Below are 17,113 nucleotides of genomic sequence, written 5' to 3'. Positions count from 1 at the left end.
ATTTAAAATGTTTATATTTTTATACCCATATCAGTTTATGGTAATATTAAATATGACTTGTAGGCCTATATATAACACAACGTTGCTCAACGTTGAAACGGAATATGACAACATTCGCTGTCAATTCCTAAACAACGTATAGGCTACCTAAACACAAATTAGAGGAAATTTATTTTCTGGTTTAAAAATAAATTATATACATTCGATGTCCCTTTTATAGACAATTATATTTAAAATGTTTATATTTTTATACCCATATCAGTTTATGGTAATATTAAATATGACTTGTAGGCCTATATATAACACAACGTTGCTCAACGTTGAAACGGAATATGACAACATTCGCTGTCAATTCATAAACAACGTATAGGCTACCTAAACACAAATTAGAGGAAATTTATTTTCTGGTTTAAAAATAAATTATATACATTCGATGTCCCTTTTATAGACAATTATATTTAAAATGTTTATATTTTTATACCCATATCAGTTTATGGTAATATTAAATATGACTTGTAGGCCTATATATTATAAAACAACGTTGCTCAACGTTGAAACGGAATATGATAACATTCGCTGTCAATTCCTAAACAACGTAGGCTACCTAAACACAAATTAGAGGAAATTTATTTTCTGGTTTCAAAATAAATTATATACATTCGATGTCCCTTTTATAGACAATTATATTTAAAATGTTTATATTTTTATACCCATATCAGTTTATGATAATATTAAATATGACTTGTAGGCCTATAGGCTATATTATAAAACAACGTTGCTCAACGTTGAAACGGAATATGACAACATTCGCTGTCAATTCCTAAACAACGTATAGGCTACCCATTGGCTACCTAAACCCAAATTAGAGGAAATTTATTTTCTGGTTTAAAAATAAATTATATACATTCGATGTCCCTTTTATAGACAATTATATTTAAAATGTTTATATTTTTATACCCATATCAGTTTATGGTAATATTAAATATGACTTGTAGGCCTATATATTATAAAACAACGTTGCTCAACGTTGAAACGGAATATGACAACATTCGCTGTCAATTCCTGAACAACGTATAGGCTACCTAAACACAAATTAGAGGAAATTTATTTTCTGGTTTCAAAATAAATTATATACATTCGATGTCCCTTTTATAGACAATTATATTTAAAATGTTTATATTTTTATACCCATATCAGTTTATGGTAATATTAAATATGACTTGTAGGCCTATATATTATAAAACAACGTTGCTCAACGTTGAAACGGAATATGACAACATTCGCTGTCAATTCCTGAACAACGTATAGGCTACCTAAACACAAATTAGAGGAAATTTATTTTCTGGTTTAAAAATAAATTATATACATTCGATGTCCCTTGTATAGACAATTATATTTAAAATGTTTATATTTTTATACCCATATCAGTTTAAGGTAATATTAAATATGACTTGTAGGCCTATATATAACACAACGTTGCTCAACGTTGAAACGGAATATGACAACATTCGCTGTCAATTCATAAACAACATATAGGCTACCTAAACACAAATTAGGAATTATAGTTAAATCTTATATAACACAACGTTGCTCAACGTTGTTGTGGATTTGAAACGAGGCAGGTAAACATTCGCCGACAATTCATTGGAAACATAGAGTTATAATTATAACACAATTAAATGAAATTTTATTTTTGTTGGTTCATAGGTAGGCCTAATTATAAATGTCTATATTCTTAGACACATGTTAGTCTATAATATAAGGGAGTGATACTTAAATGTTATATAACACAACGTTGCTCAACGTTGTTGTGGATTTGAAAAGCAGGGTAAACATTCGCCAACAATTCATTGGCAACATAGAGTGATTTTACAAATGCCATGTTTTAGTTCATAGGTAATTATAAATGTCTATATTCTTAGACACATTTCAGTCTATATAAGGGAATTATAGTTAAATCTTATATAACACAACGTTGCTCAACGTTGTTGTGGATTTGAAACGAGACAGGCAAAACATTCGCTAATCCCTTGGCAACATAGGCGACCTACCGATATCATTTCAACACAACTAGAGGCAATTTCATTTTCTGATAATTAAGTAATTACTGTATTAATGTTTATATTTTTTTTTATCAGTGCCAATTAAGGCAGAGATAGGCATTTTATAATGTTGCTCAACCTTGTGTATTTGAAACGGGACAGAGAAAACAATTAGTGGCAACAAAGGCGACCTACCGATATATTATAACACGATTAGAGACAATTTCATTTTCTTGTTCAACATTAATTAAAACTGTTTATATTGTGCCAATTTAAGGCAAGGATACCCGGGTAAAAAAACGATCGGGATTCCCGGCGGGATCCCGTTGGGATCCCGGTGGGATTTTACGAAAATCCCACCGGGAATTATGGTCGGGATTCCCGGTGGGATCCCGTTGGGATCCCGTTGGGATCCCGGTGCGATCCCGCTTGAATTTAAGAAGAAAACGATCGGGATTTCCGCGGGATCCCGCCGAGATTTGCGTAAAATCCCACTGGGATTTATGGTAGGGATTCCCGGTGGGATCCCGGTGCGATCCCGCTTGAATTTAAAAAGAAAACGATCGGGATTTCCGCGGGATCCCGTTGGGATCCCGTTGGGATCCCGTTGGGATCCCGCTTGAATTTAAAAAGAAAACGATCGGGATTTTCGCGGGATCCTGCCGGGATTTGCGTAAAATTCCACTGGGATTTATGGTCGGGATTCCCGGTGCGATTCCGCTTGAATTTAAAATGAAAACGATCGGGATTCCCAGCGGTATCCCGCTGGGATTCGCGTAAAATCCCACTGGGATCCTTCCTCATTAAAAAAAAATCGATCGGGATCCCGGTGGGATTTGCGTAAAATCCCACCAGGATCCCGATGGGATTTGCGTAAAATCCCACCGGGATCCCGATGGGATTTGGGTAATTTGTGATATTTCCCATCGGGATTCAGGCGGGATCCCGGCGGGAATCCCGATCGGTTTTTTTGGGGGTATTCTCGCTGTGATAAAAAATCATAAGTCGACATATTGCATTTTAAATTATCTTTTAATCACATTAACATCTCGTTATTAATACTTCAAAGTATATTTGTTATTTTTGATTGCTCTAATTTTATCATTTAGTTTTTTGACAATTTCGGTCCACACCTGCTCCCTTTGCTCAACTTGAACTTCTTGGTATCGTTTGAATATGTGAGCTGAAATAAAACAATACGCCGGTTAAATCACAGAATGTTGTGTTGTGTTTTTATTTACAGTGTTTAATTATTGTCCATGCATACAAGACGCATTACAATGACACAGTGGGCCTATAGTGCTGCAACAGACGAGTTGTTTTAAAGAAACATTAAACATAAAGTTTCCACAGGTGGGGCTTGGAAGGGGATTGCTGCTTTCGTAACCAAAGATACTGTTAATTTACTCACTTCTAAGCGCCCGTCTTTTAACCTCGGCCATCGCCACCTTGTCCCGGCCAAATCCATAAATGCTTAAAGTGGCGCATTCTTCTTTGCAAACAACCAGTTCAAGAAGGTTAAGGGCCAGCTTCATTATGTTGGTTGCCGACATTTCAGCCAGTGTCAGCCTCTCCCTGCTGACACTGACCCCAAATTTCGCATCACCCATGTATGTAAATTCTTGTTATAAACAAAACAAAAAAAAAAAGTTATGATGTGTTTATATTCCAAGAACATTACAACGAGGAATGTTTTTAAAAAGTATTTATAAATCCTTGTAGATCACATGTATAAATTGTTTCCAATCGATTAGATCAACATAATAAATAACACACCAAATTCACGGCCGGCTAAACAATTATTTTCAAAACCTACCACTAGTATCAGAATCCTCTTGGGAAGAAGGAGGAGGAGGAGGAGGAGGAAGAGGACATGATGATGGTGGCGATTTCGCCGCATGCCTGCTTTCACCAGATATATGATCAGCCACTACAAATAAGTTAATATAGAATACGGTATAATTAATGATAATTGTATGTAACTACTGTGTAGCAGCTCAGTGCGTCAGAAAGCCGAGTAATTGGTCAGCTTGCCCTACTACTCTGACTAAGTTACATTATACTAAACGACGTAAGTGTGAAAACATTTTTAAAAATATATTAAAGATTGCAACTTTATATGAAGGAGAGACATCAAATTATTACAAATTATATCTTATGTACTCACATCGTCCATCATCCGCAACGGCGGCAGTCTTCAAATTCTGAAACGTTTAAAAATTCAAATTCTGAAAAATATGTTCAGTTTCACAGATATTACACAAGCTAACATATATTACTTTAAATTGTGTCTCATCTACCGTACTGGTACTGGTACTGGTTCAAATAACCGTCTCACAGAGACATCTGGTAGCCATTGACTTAAAGTTGGCATTTGGATGTGTTACTTTTAAATGTAGGCCTACAGTATGAGAGTGACTACTACTACTTGTACCTTGTACAAGAACTTGACAGCTTGCCTGTCCTGCATCAACGACATAATAGTTTGTTGATTTTGTTCTATGCGGTTGAGCTTCAAAAATCAAATTAAATTACATATAATTATTAATTGATAACTATAGACATTTATTGTGCATAACGGTTTACAAACAAATGAACAATCGGAGTTGAGGGATACTTATGCTTAAAGCTCAGGTACAGGCATGAATTTTAAATATAATATCTGGTTAATTGTACATAAATAAAATATTTGTAACAGAAATCAGGACGAAAAAACATGAATATGGTCAAATACAAAATAAATTATAAAATATAAAAACCAGGAAGACTTTTTTTATGTAGTTTAACCTAATGTAATAACATGTCTGGTGACTCCCTAGAAGGTGAAAAAAAGATGGTGGATATACGGTGGATAATTTTTGCTATAGCTAGCATGAAAATAAAAATCTGAAGTTGAATAAAAAAAACCAGAAATGTAAAATTCAAGTTTTATTACCTATATTTAGTCATCTGATAACATTTGTTACCACACCGTTTATTTTTCATAGCTTTTTAAAATGCCTCTCTATTTACAAAATGTGTGTACAAAAGAATAGGCCTAGAGATTTTACTGTGTAATTTGAACTATCCCCCCACTGATAAGAAAGTGCTTATTTTCAACAAGCTCGTGTAATACAAATAAAATTCAAAAAATTATGAAACATAGGGGAAACTATAGATCGATAATTATTGGAATGTATGATCAATAGACATTTTTTGCTCGCACCTGGCCTTTAAATTGAACTATTCAACTTTGGGCTAAATACATTTTTAAAACATATTTTACCTTATCTATTATGTCCTGATAATTCCCTCCATCTACCAAACTTAATGTTGAGGACACTGCATATTGTTCCCTCGCTTTTTCTTTTTGCTTCTTCTCAGCTGCCACGGCTTTTTTTACCGTGATTGCCTGTAATTATATTCGAGCAACAATTACGTAGGTCACGTTAATCAAGAACAATGGTAGATTTAAAATCATGAAAGCTGGATATCATAAAATAATAATAATATCCTGGATAATATAAAAACAAGTCGCAATGACTATTTATTCGATGCGTTTATGGTAACTTGTATAAATATATAAATAAAGTTCCACTCGGTATCGTAAATTATGCATCACAATTGCTTCATTTAATGAGAAAAATTTACCTCTACTATCTTCTTTTTTTGTGGAACCGAAACGGTTGATGCGGCAGCCTGTAAATGAAATAAAACGGTCACACAACCAAAATATTTATTAATAATTATTATCTAAAGGCAGTTGTTGTGATGTTATGTTTACAGTACTAACATCGGCATAGACTAGACGAATGCTAAATAAAAAATTGCGTAGTTCACGTTAATCAAGAACAATGGTAGATTTAAAATCATGAAAGCTGGATATCATAACATAAATATAAAAATAAATATAAACAAAAATAATGCATGTGGTGATTTTGGGCGAGGGCGTTTATTTTTTTGGGTGTAATTAGTAACATGTATAATCAAATAATAAAGCCCTAGATATAAAAAACTATAACACAATCAATAACAAGAACTGGTAAAATACAGTAACAATTGTATCAAAATGCTGCCTATTAAAGTATTAAAAACAATTTGGCAAAAACAAAATGCAAGTGCAAAATGCAAAAGTAAGTGGAAAATACTAAACACAATGTACTTCTACGTTTTTCCTTTTTGAGGATTTCTTTTGTTGTATGGGTTCTGAAGCCATCTGTAATTTAAAACAAAAACGTAATTATGCACCCTTAATGTGAATGGCATGCACCCATGAAAGTTGGATTTTCACATGCCGTATTTGTTCGAATAAACTCCCAATAAAAAAAAACACATAGGTATGAAAAACTATAGTATAACACAATTAATATTAAGAAGTGATAAAATAATGTAAAATTGTATCAAAATGCTTGGTAAATTGTAGATCATGGAAGTCAAAGAATTCTGCTATGAAAGGTGTTTTATTCGAATAAATACGGAACGATAGTTCCATTCGGTATCGTAAATTATTCATCACAATTGATTCATTCAATGAGAACAATTTACCTCTACTATCTTCTTTGTTGGTGGAACGGAAACGGTTGATGCGGCAGCCTGTAAATGAAATAAAACGGTCACACAACCAAAACATGTTTATGTTTACAGTACTAAAATCGGCATATATAGACTATAAACACAATGAACCCTACCTTTTTCTTTGGTGGCATTAGTTCTAATGCTTTCTGTAATAAATAAAAAAATATTTAATTTTCACCGTTAATATAGCTTTCCCACATTAATATCATATTTTATTTGTATGACTATACATGAATATATAGGCATATACTATATGAACACTTTCTCTTTTTAAGAAACTGTTAACTGCTAACTTCATGCAGCTTAAATGTATTCGATGTAGCCTAGGCTTAGGGCCTAGTGTATTATTCAATTTTTGTAGTTTAAAGTGTATCATTGTTTCATTTATTCTAGGGGCCTATTGATTGTAACTTTTTATCTGCTTTAATAATGATAGTAGTAGGCATAGGCCTAATTAGTATATGTATGTACTCGCCTTTTGCCCTTTCTGGATATGTGTCTCACTTTCCAGGACTTGGGAGACCAAATCTGGAAACTCTGGGCCAGAAAGTATTTTGGAGAATTTTTTCCGCATTGATTCATCTGCAAAAAATAGTATAGCCTAAAAGTAAAACTAAATGTTGGCAAACAGGTATACTTTTAAGGTTGAGAGAGTTATATAGGCCTAACTAGGCCTAGGCCCTATACCTACCTAGGGCCTAGGGTAGGCCTGGGCCCTAACCATTATTATTGGTAATTATAAATTTCAGTTGTCCTCCAGTGACGTTAAGTTAATTTAGGGCCTATTACTTTTAAAATCTTATTTAATAGGCTAGACCATATCATAAGTTTTATTAATAGGCCTATCACAAATTAATTTGTGTGTTACGGTTGTCGAACCTAAGGCTATACAATGATATGAGTGCTGTTGGACCAAATAAATTAACTTACCGCCTATTTCTCCAATCAGTCCTGTCTGTATACCAAAACCTGGGCACTTTGCTTTAACACGGTCTCCTACTAAATAGTCATTCAATTCCCACCGTGGCTCTACAATATTCTCTATTTTGATAACATTACCCGTAACAGGATCGTCATTAATCCAAATCATTAATGTGATTAGACCCATAATGATTAAACAAATTTACTAAAAAGATGATGATGATGAACAGACAACCGACGGGCGGAGAAGAAGAACAAGAGAAAAAAGAGGAGGATCGACCGCCAAATGATTTGAAACTTACGCGCACGGACGAACGGACGGACGGACAGATGATACGGGTAATTTTACGCACCCTTTTTATTTTCATAATTTGTTTCTAAATTACTGGAATTTATCCTTAAAGTGAATTTGTTACCATATTTACCACCCGTCATGGATATTGAATATCACCCTTTTTCACACGATTTTTGAAAATTATCTGAAGACGCCTCCGCCGCGAGCCGCCCCCTTGTTATGTTTGGTATGCCCCGGGCGTCGCGTGCGAGACGCGTATAATATGCGCACGACATGTCACGTATATACGGCGTGTGACGTGTCCGGCGGCTCCTATCGTCGTGTGCAAAAGATAAAACGAAGTGACGCTATACGATCTTTGGTCGTGTGACGTGCCAGCAGAGAGCGGAGAACGCTACACACGCTAGGCCTAGATGATGAATAATATGAAGAGCTAAACACTGTACACCTCAACAGGTCAGTAAAATACATACATAGATTTACATGATGAGTCCTACATTTTATTTGGGACGTGTAAACTTATAACAAGACCCATTCACCTATATAGCTAGCTAGTATAATAGGCCTAGCCTATAGGCATATAGCCTAGCCCTATATTGGCTACATACATAGGCTATACTAGGCCCTAATAGGCTTTTTAGGCTAGCCTAGCCTATGTTGTATAGGCCTATAATAGGCCTAGCTAGGCCTAAGCTATCCTATATGTGTCACATTTCTTTTTTTTTTAAAGCAAATAATATACATATAGGCCTAGGCCTAGGCCTATGTCTATCCGGAATGCCTAGCTATAGAATAGCCATATTGTATTAGTTTCTACTTATTATAGGCCTACGTCAGTAAGCTAAATTTGGGCAAGTCCTAATATTATATTAAGAGCCTAGGCCTAGGCTAGGCCTAGTCAGGGCTGCCCTTTTGACATATTGTGCACAAGCTTGCATCGTCTTTCAAATTTCGCGGTAATATGTTTGGATTTGAAAGAACTCTATTTAAATCAAGTAGTAAGTACTGATTTTTCAATATAGGCTAGGCCTAAAATATAACTTAACTTATATTATAATTAATAAGGCTTTATATTCTTTATAAAAATCAATCAATATTGTGTCATTGGGTCCGCATGCAACCCCCCCTAAATTTTACAAGGTGCCCTTTTTAGAGGTAATCATTTTTGCTATATAATTGCTTGCGTTTATCTTTGATTTGTTTTTAACATTTTATTAATTTCGATACTGTAGGTAGTACTAGGCCTAGTAGTATGCAACATGGATTCAAGTGATACCACCACAACAGAAGAGCAATTTCTGGCAACACCGCAAAAGAGACGGCGTGTACTATCAAAACGTCATGGGTTTAACCCTAGACGTGCTCGATATTTGAAAGCAGTAATATTAGCTAAAAAAACACCTGGCCCCTTATTAAGGGAATCAATATTGACAAGTTCTTCGTCAAGCGAAAGTGAGTCTGATTTTGAATTAGACAGGAGTAGCTCCATTTTTTCATCACCAGAAAATGTCTCAAATACTGACGATAGTAGTAGTAGTGATAGTACCATCTCAAGTCGGCCTACCACCGATCCTTCGATCAGTAGTGACGCACCGACAGATGATGAGTACGACAACATCGAAGGCGAGGAACCCGTCAATGGCAAACATCCTTTATTTGACGGTTGTCCTCAGACACATATTTCTCTTACTATATACATCTTTAATGCTATTCGTTATCAAACATTCACTTTCGGGAGAAGCATTCTCCGATCTTCTACATTTGATTGCCTCTATACTTCCACCAACGTGTGTCATCGCTAAGTCAACTTACATGGTCAAAGAGATTCTAAAGAAAAATACCCAATTTGAAACATCAACAACCCATTTTTACTGCGAAAACTGCAATAGAGAAGTGGAAACGTCATCCGATTCATGTAACTGTACGGACATGAGTGGGAAAGTGCTAGAGTACTTAAGCTTGGATGTCGAAAATCAGATTCAAAAACTTTTCCAAGGTAAGATGACGTTATTGTATACAACCTTTTCAAATACACAGTGGTATTATAAAATAACAGACACGTTTTCTAACCTCTTTTTAAATAAATGTATTTTTCAGATCAACATTTTTGTGAGATGGTAATGGCAAGACGTCGGTACGCGGAAGCTGGTGTGTGGAAGGACGTATGTGACGGTGAAGAGTACAGTAGAATTGTTCCAAGAGAACCGATGATGAATACTGTTCATCTGACATTCATGATGAATACTGGTTAGCATCATGGTAGTTATTTATGATATGAAATTAACAACTAACACATATCATCATCACTTTCCTGAGGGTAATGTGGCTGCCGCCGCGATGTCGCGGTGGGGTCGAAGGGAAAAATCCCAATAAAGCGTTCAGTATGTCATAGCCTAAATGTGGATGATACATTTTTTTGAAATGATTTTTTTTATGCAGATGGCGTGGCAGTTTTCAAATCATCAAATAAAGGAAGTCTCTGGCCTGTATACTTGGCAATTAATGAATTGCCAGTGCAATATAGGTAGGTACATTAGTAATAACATGCAATATATTTTGTAAAATAAATTACTTATACTTTAAAAAATTACTTTACTGGTGTTTTTTTAGATGTCAGTGGGAGAGGATGAAGAGGGGGTGGGCGATTGTTGGATCGCCTAAATTTCAAATGTTAATGCAAAATATAAGACATACCGGTAGGTTATAATTAACCTGTTCTGGAATGATCCACCAATACCGTACTATTTACACATTTCAGATTTGCAAGACGATACATAATACCATGTCTTCTGCACTGCCAAGCCGAAAAGCCAAGTATGACGACATACTTGCGATCACTTATTGACGTTCTGTTGCGGTTTAGTAGAGGTTCGTATTTTTTTTTTAATGTTCAAAATACTGTAACGTACAGGGCCGTAGCCAGGGTCTGTCAAAGGGGGGGGGGGGGGCTTCGGACAAATAGGTAGTATTTGAGTTGAGTACGTATCGGCTGGTGGCCTATAAAAAAAATCGGATGTTATAATGTAAACTACAGTACATGATTCTATAGAAAGTATAGTGTAATATATTAATATTCACTATAATGCTCTATGATGATGATACACTATATTTCATAAACATAAATACTATAATAACCGCAGCGTTCAATTTTTTTATGTACGTCGGAAGAAGGCTATAACAACAATAACATGTTACATCCAGGGGCATCCAGGTACCAAAAATACGTATTTATATTTCAGCTGAAAATCTGCAATTCATTAGCAACTCTTTGAAATTTACAGACACGTATCGCTCGACGTACCCTCATACAGGAGGGAAGAAGTTAGTTTATTTTACATCTCCCTGGTTAGAGTTATTCACGAACGAGTTTACGATTTTTTCAATTTACGAACAACCTTATGTACTGTGGGAGATGAGGATGAGGTATTGGGCATGTCGGGGATGGGGGTTCGCTGTAAAGGGGGAAGGGGATTAAAATAAATATAATAAAACCATAACAACTTTTCTGGCTAAATATTTATATGATACTTGTACACTGATGATTCAATCGCAGGAATTCAAATCATGACGTGCTATGGAGAAAAACAAGTAAAAGGGCATCTACTGGCATCGTGTTTAGACTTACCGGCCAGAGCAATGGTGTCTAATATGAAACAATTTAATGGTCGGTTTGGCTGTTCACTTTGTTTAGACGAGGGTATGACAAGACCAAATGCCCCACTTCACAGACACTATCCGTTCACTGACAACAATGAACATCGGTCACATCAAACTATCATTCAAGACGCCAGAACTGCTGCCGTAACACGCAAGGCTGTGAGTTATTTTATTATTATTATTATTCTGCTCCATAACGCCGAATAACAATTTATTTGAAAATAAATTTTTTTTAAAATCATTTTATATCAAAGTTTTCGCTTTTCAATAATCAGTTAAAATCAGTGAGTAGTCGCCCACGAAAAACGTTAAACGCTATCTTTACCCAAAGACGCTCCCAGACGTTTATTTTCAGTGGTTTTTGAGACTGCGCAGAATGATTTTCGAACTGACAGACCCAGTGCATTGTACTCTGCCCGTTGCTCCTTGAAACACATGCCGTGTTTCAACGCTTGTCCATGCTTGTAGTATGGAGAAACCCGGAAGCTTGCATTACGGACCTTTTAGTTCGAGTCGTTGATTTGTTCATTAATTATTATGTTTTGCTGAGGGTTTCCTAAAATTTAAGGTAAATTATAATTGCTGGTAGTTTATGTATTTTGGTCTTCATTTCCGTACGTTCGTCATTGATTTCTGAAAAATTACGGACGTTTCCCTTTTTAGTGATACTTAACAAAATAGCTAGCCTTCAAATCATCCACTCTAGGCTAGGCCTAGTCTACCCACCAACTCAGCTGTGCTGAAGGTATATCAGTAGTAGTCCTACTAACCAGACTAGCCATAAATATTATTGGTATCAGCGACCTTGGGGTTATAAGTGTTTACATATATTTAAATTCGCTTCGTACCGCGTACCAGAAAGGAAATGCGTGAACGTGACGATTGTAAACTTCCGCAATGAACTCGCTCGGTCGTCAACAATAACATGGAATTCACTGCACTCTGTTACCATAGTGATCATGAGAAAAAAATATTGTAACATGTTACAATATTTTTTTACAGATGCCATGACTACCAAGTAGAATTAGGTCATGAAATCCTTTGTGGTACCGCTAGATATAACAGTTGTAAACGGCTACTGTTATTCTGAGACAACAATCAAATTGTCTCAGTGTTATTGTAGACTTTTTTTTATTGATTGTGTAAAGTTATTGTACAATGCCTATACAATCACAATTTATAGCTCCATTATTTAATTGATATATTTTCATACTTTCAGGTCAGAGGAATAAAGGGAGCATGCCCTTTGGTAGCTTTGAGCTATGTTGATTTATCATGTGTATTTCCAATTGACTGGATGCATTCCTGCTTGTTAGGAGTTACCAAATCCATGTTGAACTTGTGGCTTGGAAAAGACCACAAGGCAAAGAAGTTTTATATTGGTTCTAAGGTAAAACATATTTAAAAGAAAATTTCATTTGAAATTGCACATACTTCTTTTATAAACACAAATTATGTAGATTTAATTCCAGTGAGCTTCTAAACAATCATTGTTTGAATAATTTAGCTAATTTGTCACTTGTGTTCTAACTGATAACTGTTGAATATGCATTTAGATTACACACAATACTATACTGTTTATTTAGTCCTTTTTATATTGTTATTAGCAATTTTTAATGTTTCATATTCTGATACACCTAATTTAATTATAATAATAAATATAAATTGAATGTTAATGTAGATTGATCTTATGAATACAAGATTTATGAAGATAAAGTTACCCGATTTTATTGCTCGTAGTCAAAGAAGGTTGGAGGAAAGCCAGCACTGGAAAGGTAATAAAATTCTTTTTCATTTTTTTCCAGTAGTCTATACTGTTTATATACAGAGTATGACGTGCACCATTTTTATTTCCTTAAGTTGAATATGGTATGATCAGACAAAACACATCAAAAGCAAATGTTGAAAATATTACCAATGTAACCTTCAATCATTTTGCGACCTTCAACTGGATTGCATGTTTCATAAATTGTAGCCGTTTTTTCAGGGTGTCTAGAAAACTCAGAGCTCAGATATATCTGAGTTTTCTAGATCTAGAAAACTCAGATATATCCAAGTTTCCTAGACACCTGTTTTTCCATGATTATGTGACTTTTGCGTTGTTATTACAGCTACAGAGTACCGTGAATGGTTACTTCACTTTTCAGTACCTGTGTTAAGAGGCATATTGGAACCGGATATTTTCATCCACTATTGCCTATTAGTGTCTGGATTGTCTCTGCTTGTTCAAGAACGCATCACATCAGCAGACCTCTCATATGCCAACATTCTTCTGAATGATTTTTGTCAAATTTTTCCAACTATATACGGTAAATGCAACTGCATATTTATTACAATTTTTCAAACCATTCAATGATTGAGAATACATAAATATGATTTCTATACTCTCAGCCTGATGACGTGCACATTTGACAACTTTTGTATCTAGTTAATAAACATGATTGTCATATTGTTTGTAGAAATGAACAATGAGTATAATCACATTAAATGAATACGGTATATGCCTTTTCCCTCGGCAGGTGAAACAAGACAGACAATGAATATTCACACATTACGACACATGCCATACTTTGTTAAACTGTATGGCCCACTTTTCCATTTTTCTTGCTTTGGGTTCGAGTCAATGAATGCTCACCTCAAAAGTATGTTTCATGGCACAAGATATGTGAATAGCCAGGTATACATTCATTATTATATGTACAATTATATATAGGTGCTTGAAAGCTAAATAATAATAATAATAATAAGAAATAATGCTAATGCTTATTTTACTTTTTAATACAGTAATAAATAATGTTCTTGGATTTCAGATTTCATTTGCAGTACAAATGACAAAGGCCCTTCCTGACTTAGTGAGAAGTTTAACAGAGGAAACAAATAACAATGACATGAAGAAGCTTTTTAGTAAACTGTCATCAAAACTAGCAACAGAGGAAAATCAGGCTGTTGCCAATGGCGTTATTGGCAAATTTCAAAGATTGCCAAATATTGCTAACTACTTTGAACAACCACAAAATATCCGTTTCACAAAGAGTTTTTCTAAGTACAAAATCGGTAAACATTGCTACACTTCTAAAACCACTAGCACAACAAAACGAACACAAAATTATTCTATTGTATACAAAGATTCAGATTCATTGAATTTTGGACAAATTATTTGTTTTCTGATGTCTGAAAATGAAACCCCTTTTGCAATTGTCCAAAAATACATTTCTAATCAGTCTCTAATTGCACCAACTCGCATTCAAAACCCAACCCTTAACAGTTACACACACAGACAACTTTGTAATCATATGGCAATTGTAACCCCAGGTAATAATATCTTGCTTCCTCTTACAGAAATCTGTAAGAAGTGTGTATTTATTGAAACAGATGATGGCATGTATATGTCATATCCACCAAATCTGCTTGAACACAATTGAATATTGAATCTCTAATCAAATTGAATGTTTTATTATGATTGTTGATTACATTTTGATTCAAAAGCTTTAAAGGCCAGGTGCGGGCAAAAAATTTCTATTGATCATACATTCCAATAATTATCGATCTATAGTTTCCCCTATGTTTCATAATTTTTGGGATTTTATTTGTGTTACACGAGCTTGTTGAAAATAAGCACTTTCTTATCAGTGATTTCATTCGCAGTACAAATGACAAAGGCCCTTCCTGACTTAGTGAGAAGTTTAACAGAGGAAACAAATAACAATGACATGAAGAAGCTTTTTAGTAAACTGTCATCAAAACTAGCAACAGAGGAAAATCAGGCTGTTGCCAATGGCGTTATTGGCAAATTTCAAAGATTGCCAAATATTGCTAACTACTTTGAACAACCACAAAATATCCGTTTCACAAAGAGTTTTTCTAAGTACAAAATCGGTAAACATTGCTACACTTCTAAAACCACTAGCACAACAAAACGAACACAAAATTATTCTATTGTATACAAAGATTCAGATTCATTGAATTTTGGACAAATTATTTGTTTTCTGATGTCTGAAAATGAAACCCCTTTTCAAATTACACAGTAAAATCTCTATTCTTTTGTACACAAATTTTGTAAATAGAGAGGCATTTTAAAAAGCTATGAAAACTAAACGGTGTGGTAAAAAATGTTATCAGATGACTAAATATAGGTAATATAACTTGAATTTTACAGTTCTGGTATTTTTATTCAACTTCAGATTTTTATTTTCATGCTATAGCAAAAATTATCCACTGTATATCCACCATCTTTTTTTCACCTTCTAGGGAGTCACCAGACATGTTATTACATTAGGTTAACTACCTAACTACTGAAAAAAGGTCTTCCTAGTTTTTATGGCAGAATTTTGCCAAATTTTGTATTTGACCATATTAAGGGAAATTCATGTTTTTTTGTCTTGATTTCATTATAAATATTTGATTTATGTACAATTAACCAGATATTACATTTAAAATTCATGCCTGTACCTGAGCTTTAAATGTGCACAGGAATCAATCATAAAAACCAATGGAATTTATCATGTATGGTATGAAAAGTAATTGGAAAAAATGGTCTTTGAACACACAGGTTATTACACACATTTGTTATCAATCTATTATTCTACTGACATTTCTCTGCTTCATGGAAATTTGAAAGTTTGGTATATTGCATTGTTATTTTCAAACTAATTTTAAATAGGCCTACAAAATTGTTTATACTGTATTGTAATATACAATTTCCAATAAACAATCTGGATCAGTATTACTGTATGGATTTGTGTTTGCTAGGATAATAAGATTGATTTGATAATAATGACTTGTCAAGTTGTTTCTACAATTTTTATTAATTGGCTAACCAAGATGGAATACTATTATAATGAATATTGCGCTTTTGGTTTCCTTTACATTAATTCATTATCAGGAGATCTGATCAAAGTGACGCTATGCTGTATAATCTTTCATCAATTAACCATTATCATTCATTTAGTTGCTATATAAACAATTATGTCCGTCTAACAAAAATTATTGTTCAAGATGAAACATACTGGAATGGGTTTTTTTGCCAAGTCACCAACCAAAAGCTTGGAGAGAATAATAAGTACAGTACTTACCTACTGCTGTGAGGCATACAAAGAAAAGCCGACGAGATCATGTGAAATCGTCAATGAGCTCGACTCTTTCTGAACCACTGCTGTCGATGTTGATTACCAAATTAGTATAAAAATAAGTAACTGGGTTGTTTATCCCAGGACAGCTATCATCATCATTTATTGCACAGGTTAAATTGATTTTGGGAATTCCAAAAATATAAATTTTGAGTGTATTTAAGCCAATTACTTTTTTATTTTGATTTAAATTTATTTTTCATATGACACCAATGATGATAACTGTTTCGATCCTCAGTTAGGGAGGTGGCTATTGATCGGATCTCCTGCACAACAATTAACATGCATTGTCTATGCAGGCGTGCATTGCACTCATCAGCTAGGAAACCAATAGCGTAATACCCTCAACATATTAAAGGAACTCAACTCAACAATTAATTAAAACTTGTAAACGTTATGAAACATAGTAAATATAAAAGAGTTAACTCAAAAACTTGTTAATAAAATGGATGTTAAATAGAATGAGATGACATAAACTACTCGCTCATCGTAAGTGATCAAAGAAGCCACGGCCATGA

At 34.4% G+C, this 17,113-nt stretch overlaps 1 protein-coding gene across 1 annotated transcript; it reads left to right on the top strand.

Annotated features, from left to right (window-relative positions):
• Window positions 1–9,673: 9,673 nt before the first annotated feature.
• On the top strand, window positions 9,674–16,148 carry LOC144842446 (uncharacterized). The gene is made up of 10 exons (XM_078698893.1): window positions 9,674–9,808; window positions 9,910–10,059; window positions 10,252–10,336; window positions 10,571–10,680; window positions 11,366–11,628; window positions 12,689–12,859; window positions 13,151–13,244; window positions 13,581–13,778; window positions 13,989–14,146; window positions 14,280–16,148. Exons 1-10 carry the CDS (start codon window positions 9,742–9,744, stop codon window positions 14,889–14,891), a joined length of 1,908 nt encoding a protein of 635 aa, XP_078555019.1. The 5' UTR covers window positions 9,674–9,741; the 3' UTR covers window positions 14,892–16,148.
• The last annotated feature ends 965 nt before the right edge of the window (window positions 16,149–17,113 follow it).

The sequence above is a fragment of the Antedon bifida genome, chromosome 5, assembly GCF_963402885.1.
Source record: "Antedon bifida chromosome 5, ecAntBifi1.1, whole genome shotgun sequence".
NCBI lineage: Eukaryota > Metazoa > Echinodermata > Crinoidea > Comatulida > Antedonidae > Antedon > Antedon bifida.
This window is presented reverse-complemented; position numbering and strand designations above follow the sequence as displayed.